Source organism: Onychostruthus taczanowskii, unplaced genomic scaffold (genome assembly GCF_017590055.1).
Source record: "Onychostruthus taczanowskii isolate IOZ18803 unplaced genomic scaffold, ASM1759005v1 scaffold1, whole genome shotgun sequence".
Taxonomy (NCBI): Eukaryota; Metazoa; Chordata; class Aves; order Passeriformes; family Passeridae; genus Onychostruthus; species Onychostruthus taczanowskii.
The window spans coordinates 161,232-183,345 of NW_024496525.1; the positions used below are offsets into that span (position 1 = coordinate 161,232).

At 37.4% G+C, this 22,114-nt stretch overlaps 1 protein-coding gene across 2 annotated transcripts in view; it reads left to right on the plus strand.

The window, feature by feature from the left end:
* TTC17 (tetratricopeptide repeat domain 17) overlaps positions 1-22,114 on the plus strand; it is a 55,409-nt gene that overhangs the window by 12,045 nt on the left and 21,250 nt on the right. For both annotated transcript variants that reach the window (XM_041395818.1, XM_041395825.1), the window contains exons 2-16: positions 1,105-1,194; positions 2,520-2,689; positions 3,668-3,779; positions 5,015-5,146; positions 5,852-5,961; positions 6,255-6,399; positions 6,779-6,918; positions 7,150-7,310; positions 7,628-7,740; positions 8,667-8,807; positions 9,251-9,366; positions 10,489-10,663; positions 11,159-11,236; positions 13,374-13,598; positions 15,729-15,915. In XM_041395818.1, the coding sequence (XP_041251752.1) occupies positions 1,105-1,194; positions 2,520-2,689; positions 3,668-3,779; positions 5,015-5,146; positions 5,852-5,961; positions 6,255-6,399; positions 6,779-6,918; positions 7,150-7,310; positions 7,628-7,740; positions 8,667-8,807; positions 9,251-9,366; positions 10,489-10,663; positions 11,159-11,236; positions 13,374-13,598; positions 15,729-15,915 (2,095 nt within the window). The remainder of the gene's footprint in view (positions 1-1,104; positions 1,195-2,519; positions 2,690-3,667; positions 3,780-5,014; positions 5,147-5,851; positions 5,962-6,254; positions 6,400-6,778; positions 6,919-7,149; positions 7,311-7,627; positions 7,741-8,666; positions 8,808-9,250; positions 9,367-10,488; positions 10,664-11,158; positions 11,237-13,373; positions 13,599-15,728; positions 15,916-22,114) is intronic.

The following is a 22,114-nucleotide window of genomic DNA, read 5'->3' on the forward strand; positions in this document are numbered from 1 at the left end:
GAAAACTTGAATGGAAACTGAGCAGATCCAGGAAAAACGTCTTAATGTAGACCATCTAACAGTCATGTTAGAAGTGTGAGATGTTGCTGTCCTTGTCACCTTGTCTTTTCATCCTGCCGTCACATAGTCCTGTTTCCTTGTTTCTGTTCTCATGCTCGTTGAAACCTTCATGAACTAATTTAGTTTGCTAGTTCACACAAAACAGCCAGGAGGGAGTTACATTCTGTTCAGCTCCTGAGTTTGGGTTGGCTTCCAAGAGATCTTGGTGGTTACCACAGCTGGTGTGCAGCCAAGTGTACTGCTCTCACACTGACACCTGGGAGGAAACAGGGCTGCAAGCCTGGAAGTGAGCCTTTGCATCAGCTCAGCTGCTGCTACACCACCTTCTCCACGGTAGGGACTTTCCCCCACCCAGTGAGACAGCAGAGTTTGGCATGAGGACAAGGCTGGGGTGTTTCAGCTGTGGGGTGAAGTGCCATAGTTAGCTGAGCCCAGCTAGGGGCTGATGTGTAACTGCTCTATCTGTGAGTTTCTTTCATGGAGCTGTGAACTCCTGTGCATAGCTATAGAAGCTGTAGCATGGTCTTCTGTAACAGAGTTTTCAGCCTTCCCCTGCTTCCCTCTTGATTTTGTTACTTTACTTATTAAACGTGAAGGCAGTAGATCCTAATGGTAGGCCAGTGTGTTAAATTAGTTGCAGAGAGGAGTTAAGCTGAACTACTTTATGCCTTTTGAGGGACGTGGTGGAGGAATTTTGAAGTTGCAAAATGAAATAAGTTTTTGTGATTGCATTTTAAGGTATCTAGTATTTCAGCAGTAAGTACTCTTAGTAATGTTTGTTGTGGAAATTTATTTTCTCTTATGCTTAGAACTTGAGTGCCTGATTTAAATAAAGTAGATTTAAAGTTAAAGCATGGGTTAAATTGGATTCTCAAATGACAATGTTGTTTGAAGTATGGATTCTCATAATGGACATGCTATGAATATTGACTGGACAGAAAACCTCTGAACAAACTGTGACTGAATGAACTTAATTGCCTTCTTTTAAAATCACTGTAATTAGGTGAGTGTGTTGCATTGATGGACTGTTAAAATGTCTTGCAGGTGGATTCACCAATGAACTTGAGAAACCCACATGATTTGGTAATACTAATGAGACAAGAAACAACAGTTAACTACCTCAAAGAACTGGAGGTAAAGCATAACATTTAAGTACTAACTAATTCTGAAAATACAGATTTTTTTTTTTTCATAGGCTTTATAGTGATAGTTTTAGATGGTGAAAATAATTTATTGTTGGCAAAGTTCTCCTTCAATGAAAGGATGAAAAATTTTTCAGATCTCGAGACTTTTTTGCCTCAAGTTTTCCTAAGTGGTGTCCAGTTTTATCATTCCCTGTTGTTAGCCATAAATCTTAATGTTTTTAGATATATTTTGGAAGAACACAGAGCAAATCATCTCTGTTTTTCTTCAAGCCCATTTATTATTGAAAAGGGGTCTGAGACCACCCTTTTGAAAAGGGCTTTAATGAACTTCAAACTGATAAACTGAAGTTTCAATATAATAGGGGTTAGGTAAGCAAAGAGCTCACAGCCCTTCTGGCCATGCACCCCTTTCTTGTGCCAACTTTGGTTTTATCAGACTGGGACAACTAACTAAGATTGGGATAACGCACACCAGAGGTAGCTTTAGGTGAATGGGTGAAATAGGAGAAAGGAAAACAAGCAGGACTGCCCCTGGTGTGACTGTGTTCAGCCAGTCTTTCTCATCAGAGTGTAATCCTTTTTGTGATGATGGACGTTTTAGCTGTGGATAGAATAATACTTGTGAGCTTTTTGGGGCATGGGCTGTGGGTGTGGAAATCACTAATGTCCTACTTCTGGTACACAAATGACCTTCAGCAGAAGTTACCTATTATAACTTGAAAAATTCTTGTACAAATTGTTACTAGTATATGTATCTCTATTGTTTCACAGTAGCATGTAATCAAATGTGTATGGCTTTAATTAAAAATGGAGGTGTTCTTATTTCACAGCTATTCATGTACAGTACTATTTACATGTACTCCTCTTCAGTTGTACTTAGCACACTGACTGGTTAAGATAATGATGATGATTTGTTGCAATGTCTCATATTATTTCCACAAGGTCTTAGAGTGGAAAAAAGGGGGCCAAATGTGAAAAAATTTGATGTACTTGTAGCAACCATTTCTTCTTTTCCTAAGTGCCCTACTATGAATTTGGAATGTTACTAACCCACTTTTTAGGCAAACAGGAGAAATAAGGGCTCATTCAAATTGTATTATCTCTAAAGAAAGCATTTATATGCCATCCAAATCCAAAAAAGTCCTACAGATGTTATAAAATATAAGAAAGTATTCCCAAAATTTAATGAGAATTTTTTAGATTTTTTTCAGATGAACTTTGTTTTAAGGAAAAAGTGGGACTGTTGAATTGTAACAACTATAGCATTTGCTTTCATCGGTGTTACATGCTTCTGTTTCCTTTTTTTTCCTACAGAAACAGTTAGTTGCTCAAAAGATTCATATAGAGGAAAATGAGGACAGAGACACAGGGCTGGAGCAAAGGCATAATAAAGAAGATCCAGACTGCATTAAAGCAAAGGTGCCCCTGGGGGACCTAGATCTGTATGACGGCACATACATCACCTTAGAGAGCAAAGATATCCGGTAATAAGATGCTTTAATAACGTATTTTATATTCTGAGATTTTTACTGAATGAAAAAAAATCAACACTACCTCTAAAGACAAGTGAAAAGTAACCAGCACTGAGTTTCTTTTGATGGCAGTTTTTGTTTTACGTTACTGTGGAATAAAATTGAAACAACATCTGCCACTAGTTTTGAGCAGGTACAACATACAAAAGCTGTTTCCCCCAAACTGGCTATGCCAACCCTGCCCTGGAACTTTTCCTTTCTTCCCAGTTCTACCACTGTTTCTTCATACTGACATGACCAGACGTGAATTGAAGTGAAATATGTCATGTAGAAGGGGGTTGAATTTGCTTGAGTATGCTTTCAGTGTTTTGAGCTAGATGCTTATTTTAGTGGAAACTGTCTTGACTCAAATTTGAATGAAATTCCATTGATTACCAAGCTGTTGAACTTTCTGGTCATATTTTGTCTCATGTCTACAAAGTGAAGGATGAGCAGCCAGTGTCCTTGACATTCAGCTTCATTGGAAATTCATCTTCAGGAATGACTGTTTTGTTTTAGTTGTTTTTTTTTATCATAATCACATGAGTACTTGAAGTGGGAAAAGATCAATTTCATCGTCATACACCTTCATTTGGACTTCTCATCACCCATATTTGGGATTGGCTTGTTTGTTTCAGTTGAAGAGTCTGCATGCATTGCCGTTTGCCTGGCAGATACTTCATTAATCATAGCAGTGATACACTAGGTTGACCCTGATACATTCTGGAGCCTATCCAAGTGTTGATATTTTCTGTAAAGCAGACAAATTTATTTACTTTATTCTATAGTCATGACATCCGAATAAAACAGAAATGGGCTAATGTGCCTGAACAGGGGATTTCTGTAATGATTAAATCAGAGTACTCTCTGTATCAGCTACCATACTGTCTCTTAGGAGCTTCAGCAGTATTTTAATCTGCAGTCTGCTGTGTTATGTTATTATGCCCTCAGCCCTGAAGACTATATAGACACAAAGTCCCCAGTGCCTCCAGACCTGCAGCAGCCAGACTGTACAAAAGTTCTAGATCTTCCATACAGTATTCATGCTTTTCAGCACTTACGGGTAAGTGAGCAAATGCAAGTAAGTACTTTTCCCCATTAGGAAGAGGAATAGAAAACTCCTACTGGCAGTTCTCACTCAAGGTTGAAAGGTATTGTAATCTTCCCAGACTGCTTCACACTTTTTTAAAACTACAGTTGGGCCCTGATAAAAGTACCTGCATATCAGAGGTTATACCTGTTCCATCAGGTACACAGTTTCTCTTTTGTTATTTTTTTTCCCTTATTTTAGAGGACATTTTTAGGAAAATGGAGTCTTTTGTTTTCATAACACATTTCATTAGCAAATTGGTAGCTTTCATTGGGACTACTACTAGCTTGTGAATTGTCTCAGTTGAAATTTGGAGAGTGCTGAACAGGGTCATTAAAATGTATGAAGATTCAGAATGAAAAAATTGTTTGCAGTTTTGTTGGTAGCTCCTAACAAACATGAATGTCTGTTTGGTATCTGAATGCCAAGCCCTAACCCAGAGGATGAGATAATTGTTCCCTACTAGTACAAAGTTCAGCTGCTTTAGAAAAATTACAGCAGAAGAGTGGTAGGTAAACTGGTTTTGTCAACAGCATTATATGAGCAGATTTTCTAATGCAGATGCAGCTTTAGTGCTTTTATCTTGATACTTATTTTATTGCAAGTCTTTTCATCTGCAAATAAGGATTTTCTTATAGCTAAACACTAAGTGGAGTTTTTTTACCTCTGTTCCTGGGTCTGGATGTATTTTTGAAAGAAGCATGTTTGTGCTTGGGGAAGGAAGAAAGAGAAGAGGTGTAGGGATACTTCACCTGTGAATGTAACCTTACAACCCTGACTTTACTGCTTCAGTGGTAATTAGTGATGTCGGTAGCTAAAAGCTACCGATATCACTAATTACCACTGAAAAGCCAGATACACAGTGCTACCAGAATGGAATATTTCCCCTGTAGAACTCACAGGCAGAGAGTTGTGCAGAAGGCTTCCATTGTTTTCCCTTCTGCAGTAATATATATTAGTATCTGTTAGAGGTGAAATTCTCCTATCCCCAGAGATCTTGAAAGGAAGAAAAGATTGTAATATAATAACCAAGCCACACGTTTTCATGGAGTCATGTTTTTGTTTATGTTTTCTACTCTTTAAGCTCTTGAAAGGAAGATAAGATTGTAATATAATAACCAAGCCACAAGTTTTCATGGAGTCATGCTTTTGTTTATATTTTCTACTCTTAAGTGTCAGCAAATACCTATATTCAATTTTTATTTCAGGGTGTCCAAGAAAGGGTTAATCTTTCTGCACCTCTGTTACCTAAAGAAGATCCAATCTTCACATACTTATCACGGAGACTGGGAAGAAGTATAGAGGAAATAGGTCACCGTATTTATGAGGGGCTTATGAAGGTATGAAACTGTAATCTTGCTGGGTGCACAAAAAAGAGCGCTGGAAGGGTCTCACAAGTTTAGATGCACCTCATACAAGCAGTCAGATCCAGTTTTGCACATGTATTTTTGGTCTACAGTTCAGTTTCAAAACGCATACTGAGACCATTTTCTGATAGGCAAGTAGAAGCAGGAGAAGGCATCAGCAAAGCCAGTAAGTAAATAGATAGTTTCTGTTATCTTTAAGGATTTATGTAGTTATGTTGTCTAGCAAGCCACATTCATTGCTTTGTCATGGTAATCAGAGTTTTAAAACAAAAAATACAGGTACTTGAAGAGCAAAGAAGAAATAACCATACTGAAGTGTATATATTTTCGTTAAATGTCTTCCTGTAAAATCTAGGAACCCTCAAATGAACTCCAGCTTAGATGCTGATGCTGAAACTACCGTACTACTGTCACCTCTCATTTCACCTCATTTTGTATTTTTACTTTCCTGAAATGCAGAAATTCTGTTTCTTTAATACATTAGCATGCTAGTTCAGTGTTCCTAAACATTGACAGCTGTTGCCAAATGGCAGCTTTCCAGTGGAGGAGGATAGCTTAGAGCAGCTGAGCTCCAACTTTGGCGCTCAGCTTTTCATCCTATAGTAATTAAAGCCCTGATTAACCTTTTAGTTCATGTGTTAATAGTTAGTGCAGTTCATGTGTTTCTCTTTACTGCAGAACTCTTCTTCCTGGGTGCTCTATAACATGGCTTCTTTTTACTGGCGAATAAAGAATGAGCCATACCAAGTAGTAGAATGTGCCATGCGTGCCCTTCATTTTTCTTCAAGGTAAGAATTGCTAATAAGGATTTCTTCTCAGATTGCTTTTCTGGTTACCCTGGTTAGTAAACAGGTTTTGGTTTCTAAGACAGTATGCTAAGGAATAATGTGTGTTACTTGTTCTTGGTCTCTATGTCCTATACTAGGCATATAAATAGTTGAGACATTTTTCTAGCAAGTGATATGTTTTAATGTGTGAGAGGCAAATTAATGTATCCTTGTCCATGTTTCTTACACAGTCGTACTTTCCTTTAATGTTAGTTTTAAATTTTTTTCTTATTTATTTCCTTTTTTTCTTTTAGGCAAAATAAAGACATTGCACTGGTAAATTTGGCAAATATTTTGCACCGGGCTCACTTCTCTGCAGATGCAGCTATTGTGGTTCATGCAGCTCTGGATTACAGTGACTTCTTTACCAGCTATTACACTTTAGGAAATATATATGCGGTAAATACAGTCTTTATTTTCCAAGACTTGAAGAAAATTAAATATTACTTAATCTTTTGAGGTTGACTTGTAATAGTTTACTCTTTTAGTGTCTCTTGTGCTCCACGTGCATCCCATGCTTAAAGCTTAAGATTCTATCAAGATACCTTTATTCAAAAGTCTGTCTATTAGCAAAGGCTTTTATCTGCACCTGGAAATAAATTCCAGTAAAATTCTTCCGCAGCCTTTCTTTAATAGATGGAGTGGCTTGAGTGTCAGAAATGACAGGCTGCTTGTTACCATAAATTAAAATTTCAGTTAATGGCTTCCTTTAAAACTGAGTATTGTTTGTTAAATATTACTGCACAATGGCTAATTCTCTCTCTCGGTCATTCTTCAGATGCTTGGAGAGTACAACCACTCAGTCCTGTGTTATGATCACGCTCTACAGGCCAAACCAGGGTTTGAGCAAGCTGTAAAAAGGAAGCATGCTGTCCTATGTCAGCAAAAACTTGAGCAAAAATTGGAAGCCCAGCATAGGTAACTAAAATATCCCAGTGGCAATGCATACAGTCTAACTTCTGTAGTTCTGCTGCAGCAGTTATTTACATTTCAAGAAGAATTGTTTTTAAATTTCTGTATTTCTTTGATTATACAATAGAATGAAGCATAAGAAAACTTTAAGAAACCTAGAGTTAATGTGCAAGAGTTTAAGAAAAGGTGATATTCTAGAAAGCATTCAAAGTAAATCTTCTCTGTTTAATTTCCAAGATCACTTCAGCGAACATTAAATGAATTAAAGGAATATCAAAAGCAGCATGACCATTACCTTAGGCAACAAGATGTTTTAGACAAGTACAAGCTCATCCAGGAGGAACAAATCTTGAGGAACATCATTCATGAGACACAGATGGCAAAAGAAGCTCAATTAGGTACAACTTTTTAGTGTTCATGCTCATTAAAACAATGAAATATGGCACATATTCAGGTAAGTGTCAGGATACAACTTCTTTATATATCAAGATGATCCTGAGTGGCTCTTGTGTTTTGCTTATTAAAACAAGTGATTGCAGTATTCTTGAACAGGGATTTCTTTTTGAGTCTTTTGAGGTTGGAATTTCCTCTGGGCTGATGGAGTAAATAAAAAGGAATTGACCAGACTGGGGGCAGAGAGGTTGACTGTGTGCTGTCTTTTGTCTTCTCGGAAACAACACTTCTCTAGTATAAAAAAATATTTTCTGCTCTGCAGGGAACCACCAGATTTGCAGATTGGGCAACCAGCAGCATAGCTTGCACTGTCAGTGGGATCAGCCTGTTCGTTACCACCGCGGAGACATTTTTGAAAATGTGGAATATGTTCAGGTTTGTCTGATTCGGGTTACATCCTGTTTGCTTTATTAGAAAAATAATTTCAATTTTTTCAGAGTTGACAAAAGGGTTACATTTTGGGTGTGGTAATTATGGTGAGAAATCTTAGTCTTTCTTTCCCAGAGTGCAAAGTATTTTAATGCGTATTTCTTTTCATACTAGTACAAGCTGAGAAACTGTGAACCATAGAAATAAGAGAGGGTTTATTGTGAAAGGCTTTGTTTTACCTAGAAAAGAGAATTACTTGAAATCAAAATCTTGATTTTAGTCCAAAGCCCTAGTTTCCTATGATTGCACCAAGAAAAATTGGTACAACAGTACTAAGAAGTTCTGGGAGCAAGGTGTGTACTGCTACTGAAAATCCAGAATGACAGGCACCTTAGAAACACCTCTGCTGTGTTAGAACTGCAGATAAGGATTATGATTTCATTTATTTTGCAGTGTGGAGTATGTGCTGAAGTATCCCCTTAACTAGTTTAAGAAATAGGAATAATTATTTTTAATTTTGCTGTTGTCTTCTTGTTGTCTTTGATTGTTTTTCCTATTATAAGTTCAGATTATTGAGATAATTTCAAAAGCCATGAGTCTTAGCAATTCTGACTTGATTTCAAGCTGTGCAATCCAGATAAGTAGATTTTTTGGTGGCCTATTACAAGTATCTGCTTTTAGCATTTTTTCCTTGATTTACCCTTGTGTTTTCATTATTGACTTATTTATAGTATGAATATTACTCTTTCATGGTCTGAGTGGATCAAGAGGCTTAAATTCTTGGTTTGTTGTTTTTTTTTTTTTTTTGCTACCAACATTTCAGCTTATCAGTGAGGCTTAACTACATAAGTGGGGAGGGGAAATACCATGGACAAATTCAACAAGGAATTTACCATTTCCTTTATTAAAATGTGTCTTTCTGTTGTTTCTAGTTTGGTGAAGACTCTTCAACTTCTAGTATGACATCCATGAGTTTGGATCTTCATGCAAACCAAAGTGTTCACAGCCAGTCCTTGCAGTCTTCCCCTGTGGCTCGTTCTGTTGTTTCAGTGTGGAGTGTGGAACCCAGCAGAGTGAGTGAAGAGGATGAGCTTTGCCCTTTCACAGAGGAGGGCTGAAAATGAATCCTCTCCTTGTTGTGAAACTTCTTAGTGTTTGGGCCACAGTTTTGATGTGTGACAGCACTGGTGAATATAGCATTCTGAATTTCTTCAGTATACAAGCATCTGTCTAGTTTCTCTGTACTGGTTTCCCATCCTTTGAAACTACTGGAGCACAGAAGGAGTTGTTCTGTAAACATCTGCTGCAAGTAAAGTGGTACAGCTAAAGATAGAAATTTCAACTGATGATGTTAAAAAAATGGAAAAATAATAGCTATAAAGATCTCAGTTTTGTTTTGGTCTTTTTTGGGGTTTTTTTTCTTCAGGTTATCCTTTAATATCTCTTTTATTATCTCATTCATTAGAATATTAAAAATGTTGAGAAAATATTAAAAAATAATTCCTTTCCCCCTTAGGACAAACAGCATATTCTTTGGCCTCAGCGGTCAGAATGCATGAAATCTTTCCCCAGAATTCCTGACCCAGAAGAACTGCCAACTTATTTCTTGCCTCCAGAAAACAGGGGGTTCAGGCAAGTGTTGATTTTTACAAGCTGTATTTGTAATTCTTTATTTTATGAGAGAAGAGTATTTTCTTTCTGGAGAGGATGGATGCAGTTAGTAATCAACAGCACAGAGGTGTTCAAACCTCGTTTTCTGGCCTTTCCACAGAAGGAAGGCATTTTCCTTGATTGTTGTCTTTGCTGTAAGTATAACAGCCAGATCCAGTTTGAGAGTGATTCTTCCCTGACTGTTGGTCCAGGGTGAGCACATTAAACACAGACAGAATGAAGATTTAAGCACAAGTCTGAATGTCTTGTGAACTATATTAACAAAAAAAAAAAAAAAAAAAAAACAAACCTTGAGAGAGAATGAGGTGAGCATCTATTTAATAACTACAGTTAACTCTTGTGCATTACATACATCCTATTAGCTTTTGTTATGATGACAGAAAATGATGAAGACCAGAAAACAGTAAGAAAGGATTAGGAGTGGAAGACTCCAGCTCATTCCTTTGGGACAGAGGTAGAAAATAAGGTTAATCATGGAAGAGTCAGTAGTATTTGTTATTATATAGGATAAAATAAATGTGTCTGTACTGCAATAGCTAACTTACATAGATCAATGCAGTGTTGTAATACCCTAGTCACCTAAGTTATGATAGTGCTAGTAAAAAAGCTGTTTTGTTCTACCTAGTCATTATAATACTAGTACTGAGCTTATGTTAAAGGTTCCCATCTAAAAACATCCAGCAACTTCCTTTGGAGAAAAACAGTTTTCATCTTAGAATGTTCTTTATACATAATTTGGCTACCTCTTGATGTTTTTGAAATCAAGTTCTTGTGTAGAAGTTCAGCTATTTTTTATCACACAACTGTTTAGTCCTAAAGGTCATAGAATCCTTACTGGCATAATATGAGAACCTTCTCTTACCTCTACTGCACTGTTCATAGTTCTTGTTATTCTGTGCTTAAAAATGGAAAGTAAAGACCTTATAAATTACTTTTCAAGGGAAGGGTGGTCCTTGAGTTCTTCGTGTTTGAAGTTTGTGTCTCATGAGGAGTCTGCAGTACGAGGCTTAGCAGATTGTTGTATTTCTACATGATGACATGCAGCACATGCTGTTAATTTGTCTTGGTTCTCCTTATTGCTAGGATTCAGCCAATACTGACTATCCCAGGAGATATTGTTGAGCATGGAGAAGCACAGGCACCAGATTGTTCTTCCATTACTGATGCTCGTAATAATGAATCTCTAAACATACTGGTCAAGGAACTAGACACTAATCTAGATTTGAAATTCAGGATGCCAGACAATCAAGCAAGACAAGTAAGAGTTGTTTTCTTGTTGGTTCTCTTCTGGTTCAAAATCCTCATTTTTATTGCATTAAAAATGGTATTCAGATCATGAAAGATTTTGATATTTCAAGCTAATCAGTACTTCTGAAAAGTGTGGGCAAATTCTTTCTAATAGTATTGGAGAAAGGGTTAACTTGTTTGACTTCTTTCAGATGATGACCAAAAGCACACAAAATGGTAAACTTAATTTACTCTTTGAAATCACATCTTTCTTTTAAATCCAACAATCACTTGATATGATTCATTTCCAAGAGCTACTACATTCTACTAAGCTACTAACTTTGTAGTGCATTCTGGAGATTGGTTGCTTTAATGTTATGTGTTCACATCATCTTCTTAGTACAATATATTTATCGTCTCTTTGCTAAAGAGGCAATTTAAGGAAGCAAGTGTTGAATGGCCCTTGTAGATCTTGACTGTAAAATTTATTCAGTTGTTTGTGGAAAAATAAATCTTTGTCTTCCAGGTTTTGCATTCTCGTATCAACAATGAAACTGTTACACTGGAGAAGATAGGAGCGTTTCTAGATCATGCCATGAAAAAGGTATGTTCTTCTGTCACATGGGATGAATTCAGAATTCTTACTCGAGATTTGTTTTTATACTTCTAAAGTAGTCAGTGACACACTAGAAAGGAGTTTATTTGCTGCCTGTAACTGAGATGAAACTAACTTTAAAAGCCATGTTTACAAGTAAGGCAGAAATACATAGAGAAGTATCTAATTTAACTTAATGTGGACCAAACAACCTGTAGTTGCTTGTTCATGTTGTAAGGATATGGAACAGCAATATATTAGCTAATTCTGGGAGCCATTTGCTTAATTGGGGGAAGTAGCTTGAAACTACTCCTCCGTCTGCCACTCCTTCCTGCGTGCCTGCCTTGTGCTTTTCCTCCTCCTTCCCACTACCCTGCTTTTTCCCCTACTCTCCCTCCAAGGAAACCAACCCTCTGTCAATCTTCTGTCAGGATAATTAGCACTCTGGGGCAAAGAATGTGCCTCTGTATAGAACCCAGTGGAATGCCACCTCCATCTTGCGTGGGGCCTTTGAGAGTCAAATGACAGGAAGCATTGAGAGAGACGTTGACTCTTCTTGACATGTCAAGTTGATATTTCTCAGTTTAACTTTCTTGTAGAAGTTGTGTCAAGGTATTATGTGTAGATACTTTTTTAGTCTACAATCAGTACCATTTACTATGTGCATTTGTCTTAATCAGGAGAAAAAAATGAGCAGTAGGAGTTGATTCCTATTATTGTGTTGTTCAGAACAGCCCTATACATGTCTAATACTGTGCAGTGCATTAGTATTTTAGTTTAACTGTAGTATTCTAAACGCTAAAAGCCTTAACTTTTCTGCCTGCTGATGTAAGAACAGTCTAGTGTTTTACCTGCTTTGCTAATGATGAGCTACTTAGAGCAGGAATGCCACAGTTAGTATCTTTGTATTGGGAAAGACAGAATGCTAATACTTGCTGAGGGTTTAGTTAGGGAGGTCATTGAGACCTGTGAATGGAGAGTAATTCGGTGAGGAGTTTGGAATGAAGAACGTGCAAGTAATGTTATGTATGTGCATTGCAAAACAGGGTCATTTAATAGTCTTGAAATCACAGATTATGTAAGGTACTCCAAACAAAGAATATTGTATCATATTGATATCTTTCAGTTCATCTAGAACCATAGTTAGAACTCTTCTGTGGGAGGGGTTTTTTAAAACCTGAAACAAAAATGTTCTTACTAACTCAACATAGTATCACTGTTTTGCTTCCTTAATCCTAGCTGTATGTTTCCTACTGAGGCATGCATTTGGGCTTCAGACATGTAGGTAGGACTGAACATCCATTTCTGGTGCTGGTTTTATGCTGTAAATGTTTTGTAGAATTGGGTAATACAGAATGATGAAAATATTAAAAACTAGAACATGCTTCTAAAATAATTTCAAAGTGCATCTGAAAGTGGATGTTTTACCTACCTCTGTCAACCTGTCAGTATTTTTAAATTCTGCTATTTCTCCTCTAGGTTGAGTGCTTCTTTTTGCTATTACAGGTTAAAGAGGAGGAAGGAACATTCAAGGTGTATTTGACACTTCCTCCATTCTTTCACCTGCTCTCACTTATTGCTTACTATTTTATAATCTTTAAACAGTATCTAATGCATGCCAGTTGTCAACTTTCATAAGACAAATAGAAAACTAAATCTAAGAAAAAATAACTCTGAAACCTTAAATTGACAGGGAAAGGTAATGTTAGAGGACCTGGAAGCACATCTAACTGTAAATTAATAGCTGCCTGACTTTCAAATTCTAGCATTTTACACTGATCTGTGTTTGTATAATTTTAAGACTCTGAAGTGGCCCTCAAGCATTGCTTCCTGTAGTGAAGTAACCATTATCACTTGTACATTTTAAGGGATTTTTTGGTCATGATACAAAGCATTCATATGAGTAGAGTGTGAGCAACAGCTGCTACTAAATTGCAGTTCAGCCTGTAAATCATGCCCATTTGAGTAGAATGGAGCAGATTGAATAATCTGCTAATAGTTACAGCAAAGTCTAATTTGTATCCATTTAACAATGTAGTATGCAAGAGTGAGTTCTCTTTGCTTCTTATTAAAGAGCAGACATTTCTGTCTTCTTGAGACACCTCTTTTGTGGGTGTTTTTATCCTTTTCCCTGACTCTCCTATAGCCAGAAGATCCTCTATGGCTTGTGCTTAATGAAGCTGGATTGTACTGGCGTGCAGTTGGAAATAGCACCTTTGCTATCACCTGTTTGCAAAAAGCATATAATTTGGCTCCACATGAGTATCAGGACATCCCTCTGGTCAACCTTGCTAACCTCTTGTTTCATTATGGTCTTCATTCGGATGCCAGCAGGCTCCTGCTGAAGGCTTTGGCCATCAATGCCTCTGAGGTAAGATGATGGGGGTTTGTGTTTGCCCAGCAGTGAATATGTTTTCCCTCATTATTTTCTAAGAACATATTACTCATGTTTACCTGCCATCTTCCAGCTTGTGATTTGCAATGGATGTTAATTTCCATAGAAATTCTTGACTGCACCAGGGTTGATGCTGATTGTTGAGAGTATAAACACCTAGAGAAGTTCTTGTAAATCAATGACAGACTTCTAGCCTCCAAAACTTGTATTATCAACAGAGCCTCCAAGGAATTTAATCCTGGTATTTGGCAAGATTTTAACCTAAAACAGAGATCTGTCAAGCTGTCAGCATTGTATCTTGATTTCTAAAACCCTTAAAGTATTGTGTATGCCACCAAGACCTTTACAGACATCTTTCTGTGACACTTGATTTTTATCTGTACAGTTTTATTTGTCCCTAGGTTTTGTCTATATGCATGAAGGAAAACATGTTCTAGTTGTTTGGTGGCATTACTTCCAACCATAGATTCAAACCAGGTTTTTGTATTTCTGAACAGTAACATTATAAACATCTGTAGGTTGTCACCTATGTCATATAGGCAGCTTCTGTATAAGCTGTTTGAACTACTGGACTGGCCAGAACAGTTATGGAAAGAAAGGGGGAGGGAATGGCATAGCAGGGAACACCTTTTTTCTGGCAGATAATTTTGGTCTCACATCACAGACACTTCAGTAAGAAGTTTGACTTCTCTCCTGTGCTTCTAGCTCTCTAATTAGATTAACAGCATTTAAATCTGCCAGGCCATCAGTCACCTAGCACGTACAAAAGCTAAAAACAGGGTAAGTTTATTCAGGGTAGCATGCAGAAACAAATTTTCAAGTGTTGGAAAGGAATGTAGTCCATTTGGGTAGCAGGTAAGAGTGCAAAAAGGAACTACAGAAAGAACTATGCTTGAATGATGTGCCTTAAGAAGAACATATGAAAACACAGCCTTGGAGGGGGGGAGCCGAGGAATCCTTAGGACCATGCTATGTGAGTAGGGCTTCTCTTGAGCAATACTTGCAAAAGCTGCCTCATTACAGTAATGCCTGCTCGTGTTTTTTCAGATGTACTCAGTCCTGTAATACCTAGTGTACCAGAAAAACTAGCAGGAGGCATTGTACTTGAATGGTATTTTCTGGAATATAATGGAAAGTAAATACAAGTTAAAATTAATTACAGCTACTGGGAATAAAAGATGTGGTCCATCAACAAAAGCTGTTAAAAAGAAAAAAAAATCCTCTAGCTCAGCTTGCACAGTTTTCTGAATGCTGTTTAGTAATGCAAGCTGAGTTGGAAAAATCTTCAGCTACTGCTCAGTCTTTGCATTTTTAGAGAATGAATGTAAAAAACTGTTTCAATGGGGAAAACGGCTGCTTAAATTACAATACTATTGTCTTTATTCTATCAGCGTACTGTTAATTGCAACAAATTATTTTGTCCAAGTGAAAGACGTTCAGTCAACTAATAAATGTAATGCTTTATTGTATTAAAGTGTTGAGTTCTACCCAGTGGAAAGAGTGTTTATAATCTTTACTTTTCAAAAAAATACTTACTTTAGGGATGGTAGCCAAAAGCAGTAGACAAAAATATTGTTTTACAAAGAATTGAAAGGCATAAATGTGTACCCCCAGACTAGAGTGACATTGGTGTTTTTGGTAACCTAGCTTTTCTAAGGAAAATCTGAACACTCTTGGCAAATGCAATGCATCTGTCCTGCTAAAACACTAGTGATATTTTTATTTTTGTGGACTTTTAATGATTCTAAATTGCCTTTACGCATTTCAGTTTAGTCCTGCGGCATTCTCTGCAGTAAGCATTATGTTTCTGATGGTTATAAGTACTTAATGTTTAATTTCAGTTTGTGTGCATTTAACTGTTACTTTTATTGTAGAAAGATGGAACTCCTAACACAACCCTATGGCAAAACAGCTTTTGGTTACCACCAATGCATCGAGCTGTTAGTTTTCCATTGTAAGAATAGGCAGTGCCTGTTTAGGAAGTTTTCTAAATTCTTTCCCACCAAATTTATGAGGGTGTGACTTGACAAGGGTATTTCCCAGTTGGCTTCAGTCTTAAAACAGCGAACATACTTATGCTGCAGAGTGTTGCTTTTGTGTTCACAGCCCCTGACTTTTCTGAGCCTAGGAAATGCATACCTGGCTCAGAACAACATTAGTGGAGCACTGCAGGCCTTCAGACATGCTCTGGATTTGACAGCCAAGTGTTTGGAGTGTGAAAGCAGCCTGAAGATGATCCGCTGTCTGCAGTTTTATCCTTTCCTGTACAACATCACCTCTTCTGTGTGCAGTGGTAAGCAACTGCTGAAAGATGGACCACAAGTGAAATAATGTCTGTTTGCCTTGGGTATTGGAGATTTTTTTTTTCTGAGTTTCCACCCTTCTGCTTCACAGTGCTTTCTACCTTTAAGGATCAAGGTTGAGACGTTGCTTTTAATGGGAAAGTTACAGTCCATTAAATAATTGCTTGAGGATAACTTCTTGAATATCTAGAGGGCTTCCACTGAGTGTAAATTACTTCCTGACTGTCAGTAATACCTTAACAGCACCACCAATATCTCCTACTGGTTAACAAGGAATGCTGGATTCAGTATTTATGAAAGGACACATCTACTGCTAGGCTGCTCAACAGGGCCTTTGTACGTTGCTTCAGGTTTTACAGTCAGCTGGATTTGTTTCTTTAAAGCTGAAGAATTTGATGAAGAGCAGTTTAGTTTCAATTCATATCCTTTCAGTGTGTTCAGTGCTTTGGTTGTGATTTTCTAGAGTTCAGTCTTTAAGGAACAGCCTGTCTTGTGTCAGCATTATATCATTTGTATGGGGCCTGCGATCATTGCTCTTAACACTCCAAAAAGAATAAGAATAACTTAGAATCTAATCTCTCCCCCCCCTCAAAGAAATTGTAAATATTTTCAACGGAATGGTTTATTGTCATTAATGGCTACTTATATTTTAAAAAAATAATCATTTTCAGAGGTGGATTCTTTCATTTTATTCAATCCTACTGAATATTTTCAGTACTTTGTACGTGAATATGGCTAATATGATACTCATGAGCAATCTTGAAGACAATGTATTAATGTATTTTCTAATCCCTTCTGTCTCAAATTGTTACTAAGGTATCTTTGCATCTAATATTTTCTTTATTTTCAATGTAAACCTTACCAGAGAAATGCTTGTGATTTTCATCATTGGTAGGACTTCCCCTGAGGTTTTTTAAAATTCTCTCTTCAGTGGAGAGACATGGAGAAACCTCCTCTGATTTAGCATCTAGAATTGTGCTGTCCAAACACAGACTAGAGGCCATACTATCTCCTGGTACAATATGGATGATGCCATCGTAGGTGAAATTCCAGGACTGTGCCGTTAAAATAATAGTACTTTATGTGGCCCTGTGCATTTTGCTGTGATTGAGAGCCCATCAGCTGTGCAGAGAAGTGAATGCTGTTTGGCTGAGTGGGCTGGAGTGAATGGTGTAGCAGCCCAGTTGATGGGTCTCTTGCTGATATGTCAACTCCTATGCTGGTACCTCACAATGAATCTCTTATCTTCAGATTGCCCTTAAAAAATCCTAGGAGATACTGTAATGGAACTTGCACATTTTGTCACAAGAGACACATTCATGTAAAAAGAAAAACAAAACAGTGGTTTTTTCCTTTTAATTAAGGTCTTTTAAAAGTCTGTACTCACAAGGTTAAAGTTATTCCAGTCAAACCTTAGTCATAGGTACTCTGTTTTGAAGCTGAGCAGAAAGCAATATAAAAGTATATTCACAGCATTTAAACAGTGACAAACAGTGGTTGTATCTGAACTCCAAAGTTATCTTTGACATCTTTTGTTTTATATGCTTTTCTTCCTTCAACTTGTCATAATGTAGTTTTGTTGATTTTTGCCTTCTGCTTGCATTGGTTCCTGATCCAGGGTGTTCATTCTGAGGTCAGCTGTTGCAGCATATGCTGTCTAGGAAGTTTGTGTTTCTTGAATGTGAGGGAAAACCCATCTCAAAAGTGCTTAAGAGAAAAAGTGTTATCTTGTCTTTTTTTGCCAGCTTGGCCACTGGTTAGCAAAGTCAGTAGGAATATATTGGAGTTGGGTTTAGCAAAGTCATTAGGAATATATTGGAGTTGGGTTTTGGTCAATAAGGAGTTTGTGAAGCTGCTAAATCCAGAAGGAGCAGATTGTGCCTTAGCATGTTAATGTGCTCATTAAATTTCAGTAGTCCATTATGTAAGTATTTTACTCTGTATTTATATTGTTTGCCTTTTTCTAGGACTTTTCTTAATTTTTAATTTTTAATATCCTTTAGGTCATTTTTTGTTTTAGTGCAAGAAACCTGAAAATATAAAGCTGACAAATAGTGTAAATATTCTTTGTGCATTCTTGAGCAGAGTGTAAAATAAACTTACTGGTTAATTGAGCCTTGATGATGATTTGTGGTTTAAGTCCAAACTCAAAATTTAAAAATTGAAAAGTAGATTTACCTATCTTATTTGCATAAGGTTTGGGTAAATATTTTTTCCCCCACTGTAAACTTCAACTGACTCAAGAGGAACCTTGGCAGGCTATATCAAAGTGAGGTAAAGTCTCCAAAACCAGAATGAATTCAAGAATGTGGACTCAGAAATCATATTTTGCACTTAAAAGTATCCTGAAACTTCAGGAGCCTTCTGTTGCTCCTTCAGTCTAAGGAAAACAGTTGAAAAGAGATTGTTATTATTCACTTGATGGCATGTCATAAAGTATTTGTATCCTTTGAGATTGATATCTTATGCTGAAAAGTGTACCAAGAATTTGGAATGTCAGATGTTTCTCTGATTTAATATCTTGTTTTGATGAGCATTCCTTCAGTATTTCTGAAAGTAACAGCAGTAGGCTTCCTGTGCTTTGGGTTGTAGGCCCATGTGATAACTGTGTTTTTGCTTCGCCTGTCAAAAGCCTCTGTTCATGAAAACTGAACTGAGTAGCAAGACATGGAATTCCTTGCTCTGCTGCCGTGAGCCATCGGCAGAATCCAGCAAATGGTCAGTGGGAATTATATGCTAGCATGAGATGGAATATGGGATCAAAAATCTGAATTCGTGGCCTGATTTTTGATTACAGTATGTGCCTGGTGTTTATTTCAAATAAGTGGAATAGGCATTTTCTCAAGCATGTTGGGACGTTTGCTGTTAGCACAGGATGTTGGAAGTGTGACAGACTAACGCTGACTTTTTGGATGCTTGCTTATATTTTCCTGTCTGTACTGCTGCCTGGTTTTTTAGTAACTTATTTCTGGTATAGATAATTTATATTTCAAACCCAAGTCTCTTCATGCACATGAGAATGAGAATTAAAAATCTCAGACCAACACTTTTCTATTTAACTTTTGCCTCCTGTAGTCAATTCTATATAAATGTTTGTTTTCATTGTAAAAGAATTTCTAAATCTGCAGAGGTTTTTGGTGGGTTTTTTTTCTTATGGTGGATGAGTGTGAAGTATCAAAGTTATTTCAACCCTATCAACTGTGACATGTATTGTAGACAGCTGCAGGAGTTCAGGCAGTTGCATCTAATATAGATGATATATACAGCAAGAACCCACACAGTACCTTATACCCAAATACCTGAGAAAACAGTTGGAAGACTTCATTCTTCCAGCATTATCTGGTGGTGATCCTTCTAGAGGTGACTTGGCAGTGTTAAGGGTGTTGCTACATCAGCTGTTAGGTGAGTCAGTTCCTGAAGCAGGTTAAGAAACTTCATGTTGCTTGACAGATAACTTCAGCACCCGTGTCTGACACACAGGTAACAGGACCAAGACATGTGTGTTAACAAGTGTAAAAAGCTTAATGTGAAAAATAGGGACACTCTTAAAGGTACAGAAATGAAATACTTGGGCTGCTTATTAAGCTAGTAGAGAAAGCCAGGATCATCTTTATCTGATACTAAATGGTGCATTGCTGAGATTTGTCTTGCACACTTTATGGCTTAAAATATTACAAGTAGCTTTTATCAGGTATTAAGGTTTGTAGAGGACTGTCCAGCTGTGGGATTGTTCCTGTGGTACTTCACTGGCTGATGTAAACATTCAGATGTTGCCAAGCCTTACTACAAAGGTTACAGAATACAAGAACCATATTTTTAGTGTGATGGCCAGCTGGCCATTGAAACATACTGATGTGTTAGTTGCTGTTGGATAAGATAGTTGCTGTTTTCTTTCTGTGTGTAAACAGAATTGTTGCCTGGGCAAACAGAAGTCATTTGTACTCAAAATAATTTTTATCAGACTAAGCATCTATCTCTGACTCACAGTTCCATTTGGTTATGAGCTCATGCACTTCACATTCTTTCAGACAAGACCAAAATTCAGTCTTATTAATAGACTGATGATATTTAAAAATTGAAACATGACTTGTTTCAAGCTTCAAGTCTCACTGTCTTTCATCCTTGGCAGGATAGTGCTTTTACAAAAGGCTTTGTGCTGCTCTGTGCAAAGTCGAGGGAGTGTGAGTTCATTACGAATATATGTGTACACCACCGAGAAACCTGAATCCTTGTATGTGGAGGGAGTGTTTGTGAGAGCTGTTCATCCTTCCTCAGAGCGAGTTCTGTAATGGGGATCTGCTTTAGGCGTGGCTTCAGTGCCCTCTTGTGGTACCAATACTCTGCAACATGAAATCAAAACTCCTGCTTTATTCCGTCTATTTCCCTTTAAAATAAAACATGGAAAAGATGCTTCAGCTGATATGTATGCGAATTTCCCTTTATCCCTCAGCACTTAGGTTCTTACAAGTTAAAGTTAATAAGCTTAAACCTTTAAGCAAATTGACCTGAAGGGGAGAGGTTGACCTGAAAGAAGAATCTCTACTTGAAACTCTAATAGTAAGCTTATGACAGATTAAATAACTTACTTAAATCAACATCCCAGTTTAAGCAAGCCTCTGACACTAGTTTGACAGCTGCAATCACCTCAGGTCCCTTTGGTGATTTGAGATACACAAGCATCAAGCAAAAGCATGACATAATTTTCTTTTCAGTAGTATGTTAAGACACAGGGATGTGAAATACTTTTCTTTTTTAAATGCACCTCTCACTTAACTCAGTTATTCCCTAGTAGTTAATTACTGACTTGATAGTCCCAGCAACGGACAGCTACATTTTTATTCCATTTCCTATAGATTGAGGTCCTCTTAGACATTTTTATTGTAAAAGTAGTTTTCTCCTTCTCAAGCTGCTGTATCTTGTTTGTCCAAGGAATGCTTATCACAGTGTTAATGGTGTTATATTAATGTTAACGGAATAAACATCCCCTAAGATGTTTACTCATGGAACAAAGGGTATTGAGCTTAGCTCAGAATATAATTGTGTTTTAGTTGAAGCAAAAAGCCAGAATCTATACCAATTATATGGGATTCTGAACTGAGCATTTCTGTATGCTTAAAATTCAGCTTTTTCTCACCTTGATTTGCAGATTAGAAGGCAAAATTCATGAGTGCTCCTGAACCTTATTGAGAATACTGTGTGTATTGGTACTTTTATTTATCTTAAGGCTTGCAGAAGGAGTGGGATCTGTGACCATTTGTTTCTCTGTTGCTTTTACTCTCTCTCTTTTTCCTTATGGTAAAGTTCATCTGTATGAATAGAAGAGTCAACCCCAGTAGGTGTTCTAAACAACAAGCAGAATTCTGTGAAGCACAAGAACAGCTTGTCAGAGCTCTCAGACACACACCATGACAATCATTTGCCTTGGTCATGCAGCAGTAGCATGGAGAAAGTGGGTTCTGTGTGAAACAGTGGCAGTTCTAAGATCATTGTTATCCTTTGAAGTTAAATACTCAGTTGTTTATTGGTGCCCCACACATGCACAGGAGTGCACCCGCATGCCTGTTGTTCACCCTGCAAGTTCTACCTGGAAACTGAAAATCAAGCTGGATTCTTTCTCCTTCTGGCAGCCAAGCGTCTCTGTCATTGAGGATCGTGCAGTGACCATCTGAAAGATCTGGTGGGTGCCACACAGGCGGACTCTAGGTCACCATATTTGGGCTCTTTAGTGCTAAAGGAGTAAGAGGAGTATAACTTTTACTTGTGTAGAGTTAAAACATTTTGCAGAATACAGGCAGATGTGTAATATGAAGAATGACGTGTGGTTTCTGTCCTAGTGGAAGCCAACATCCCTGGGGCGTGAGGGTGTTGGGAAATGTCCCATCAGGTCTTCCACTCAGATGTGCTTCTGAGTGGAAAATCTTAGAGAAATCAACATGGGAATGTGCTCTGTGAGAATAATGTGACCCAGTTATTTTTGGTTTGTGTTGCTGTTTCTACACCACTAGCCCCGAAAAGGAAGAAGCAGTTCCCACAGTCCACTTTTGCTTCTGCAATCTTAGAATATTAAGAATATTGATATGATCTTGAAAATAGTTGACCAGATGCAGGCTTCTTGGTACTTTTCTTCATTCCTTGGAGCCTGATTTATAAATCATACTTTTCCCTGAAAAGTCTTCATTTAGTGTCTCT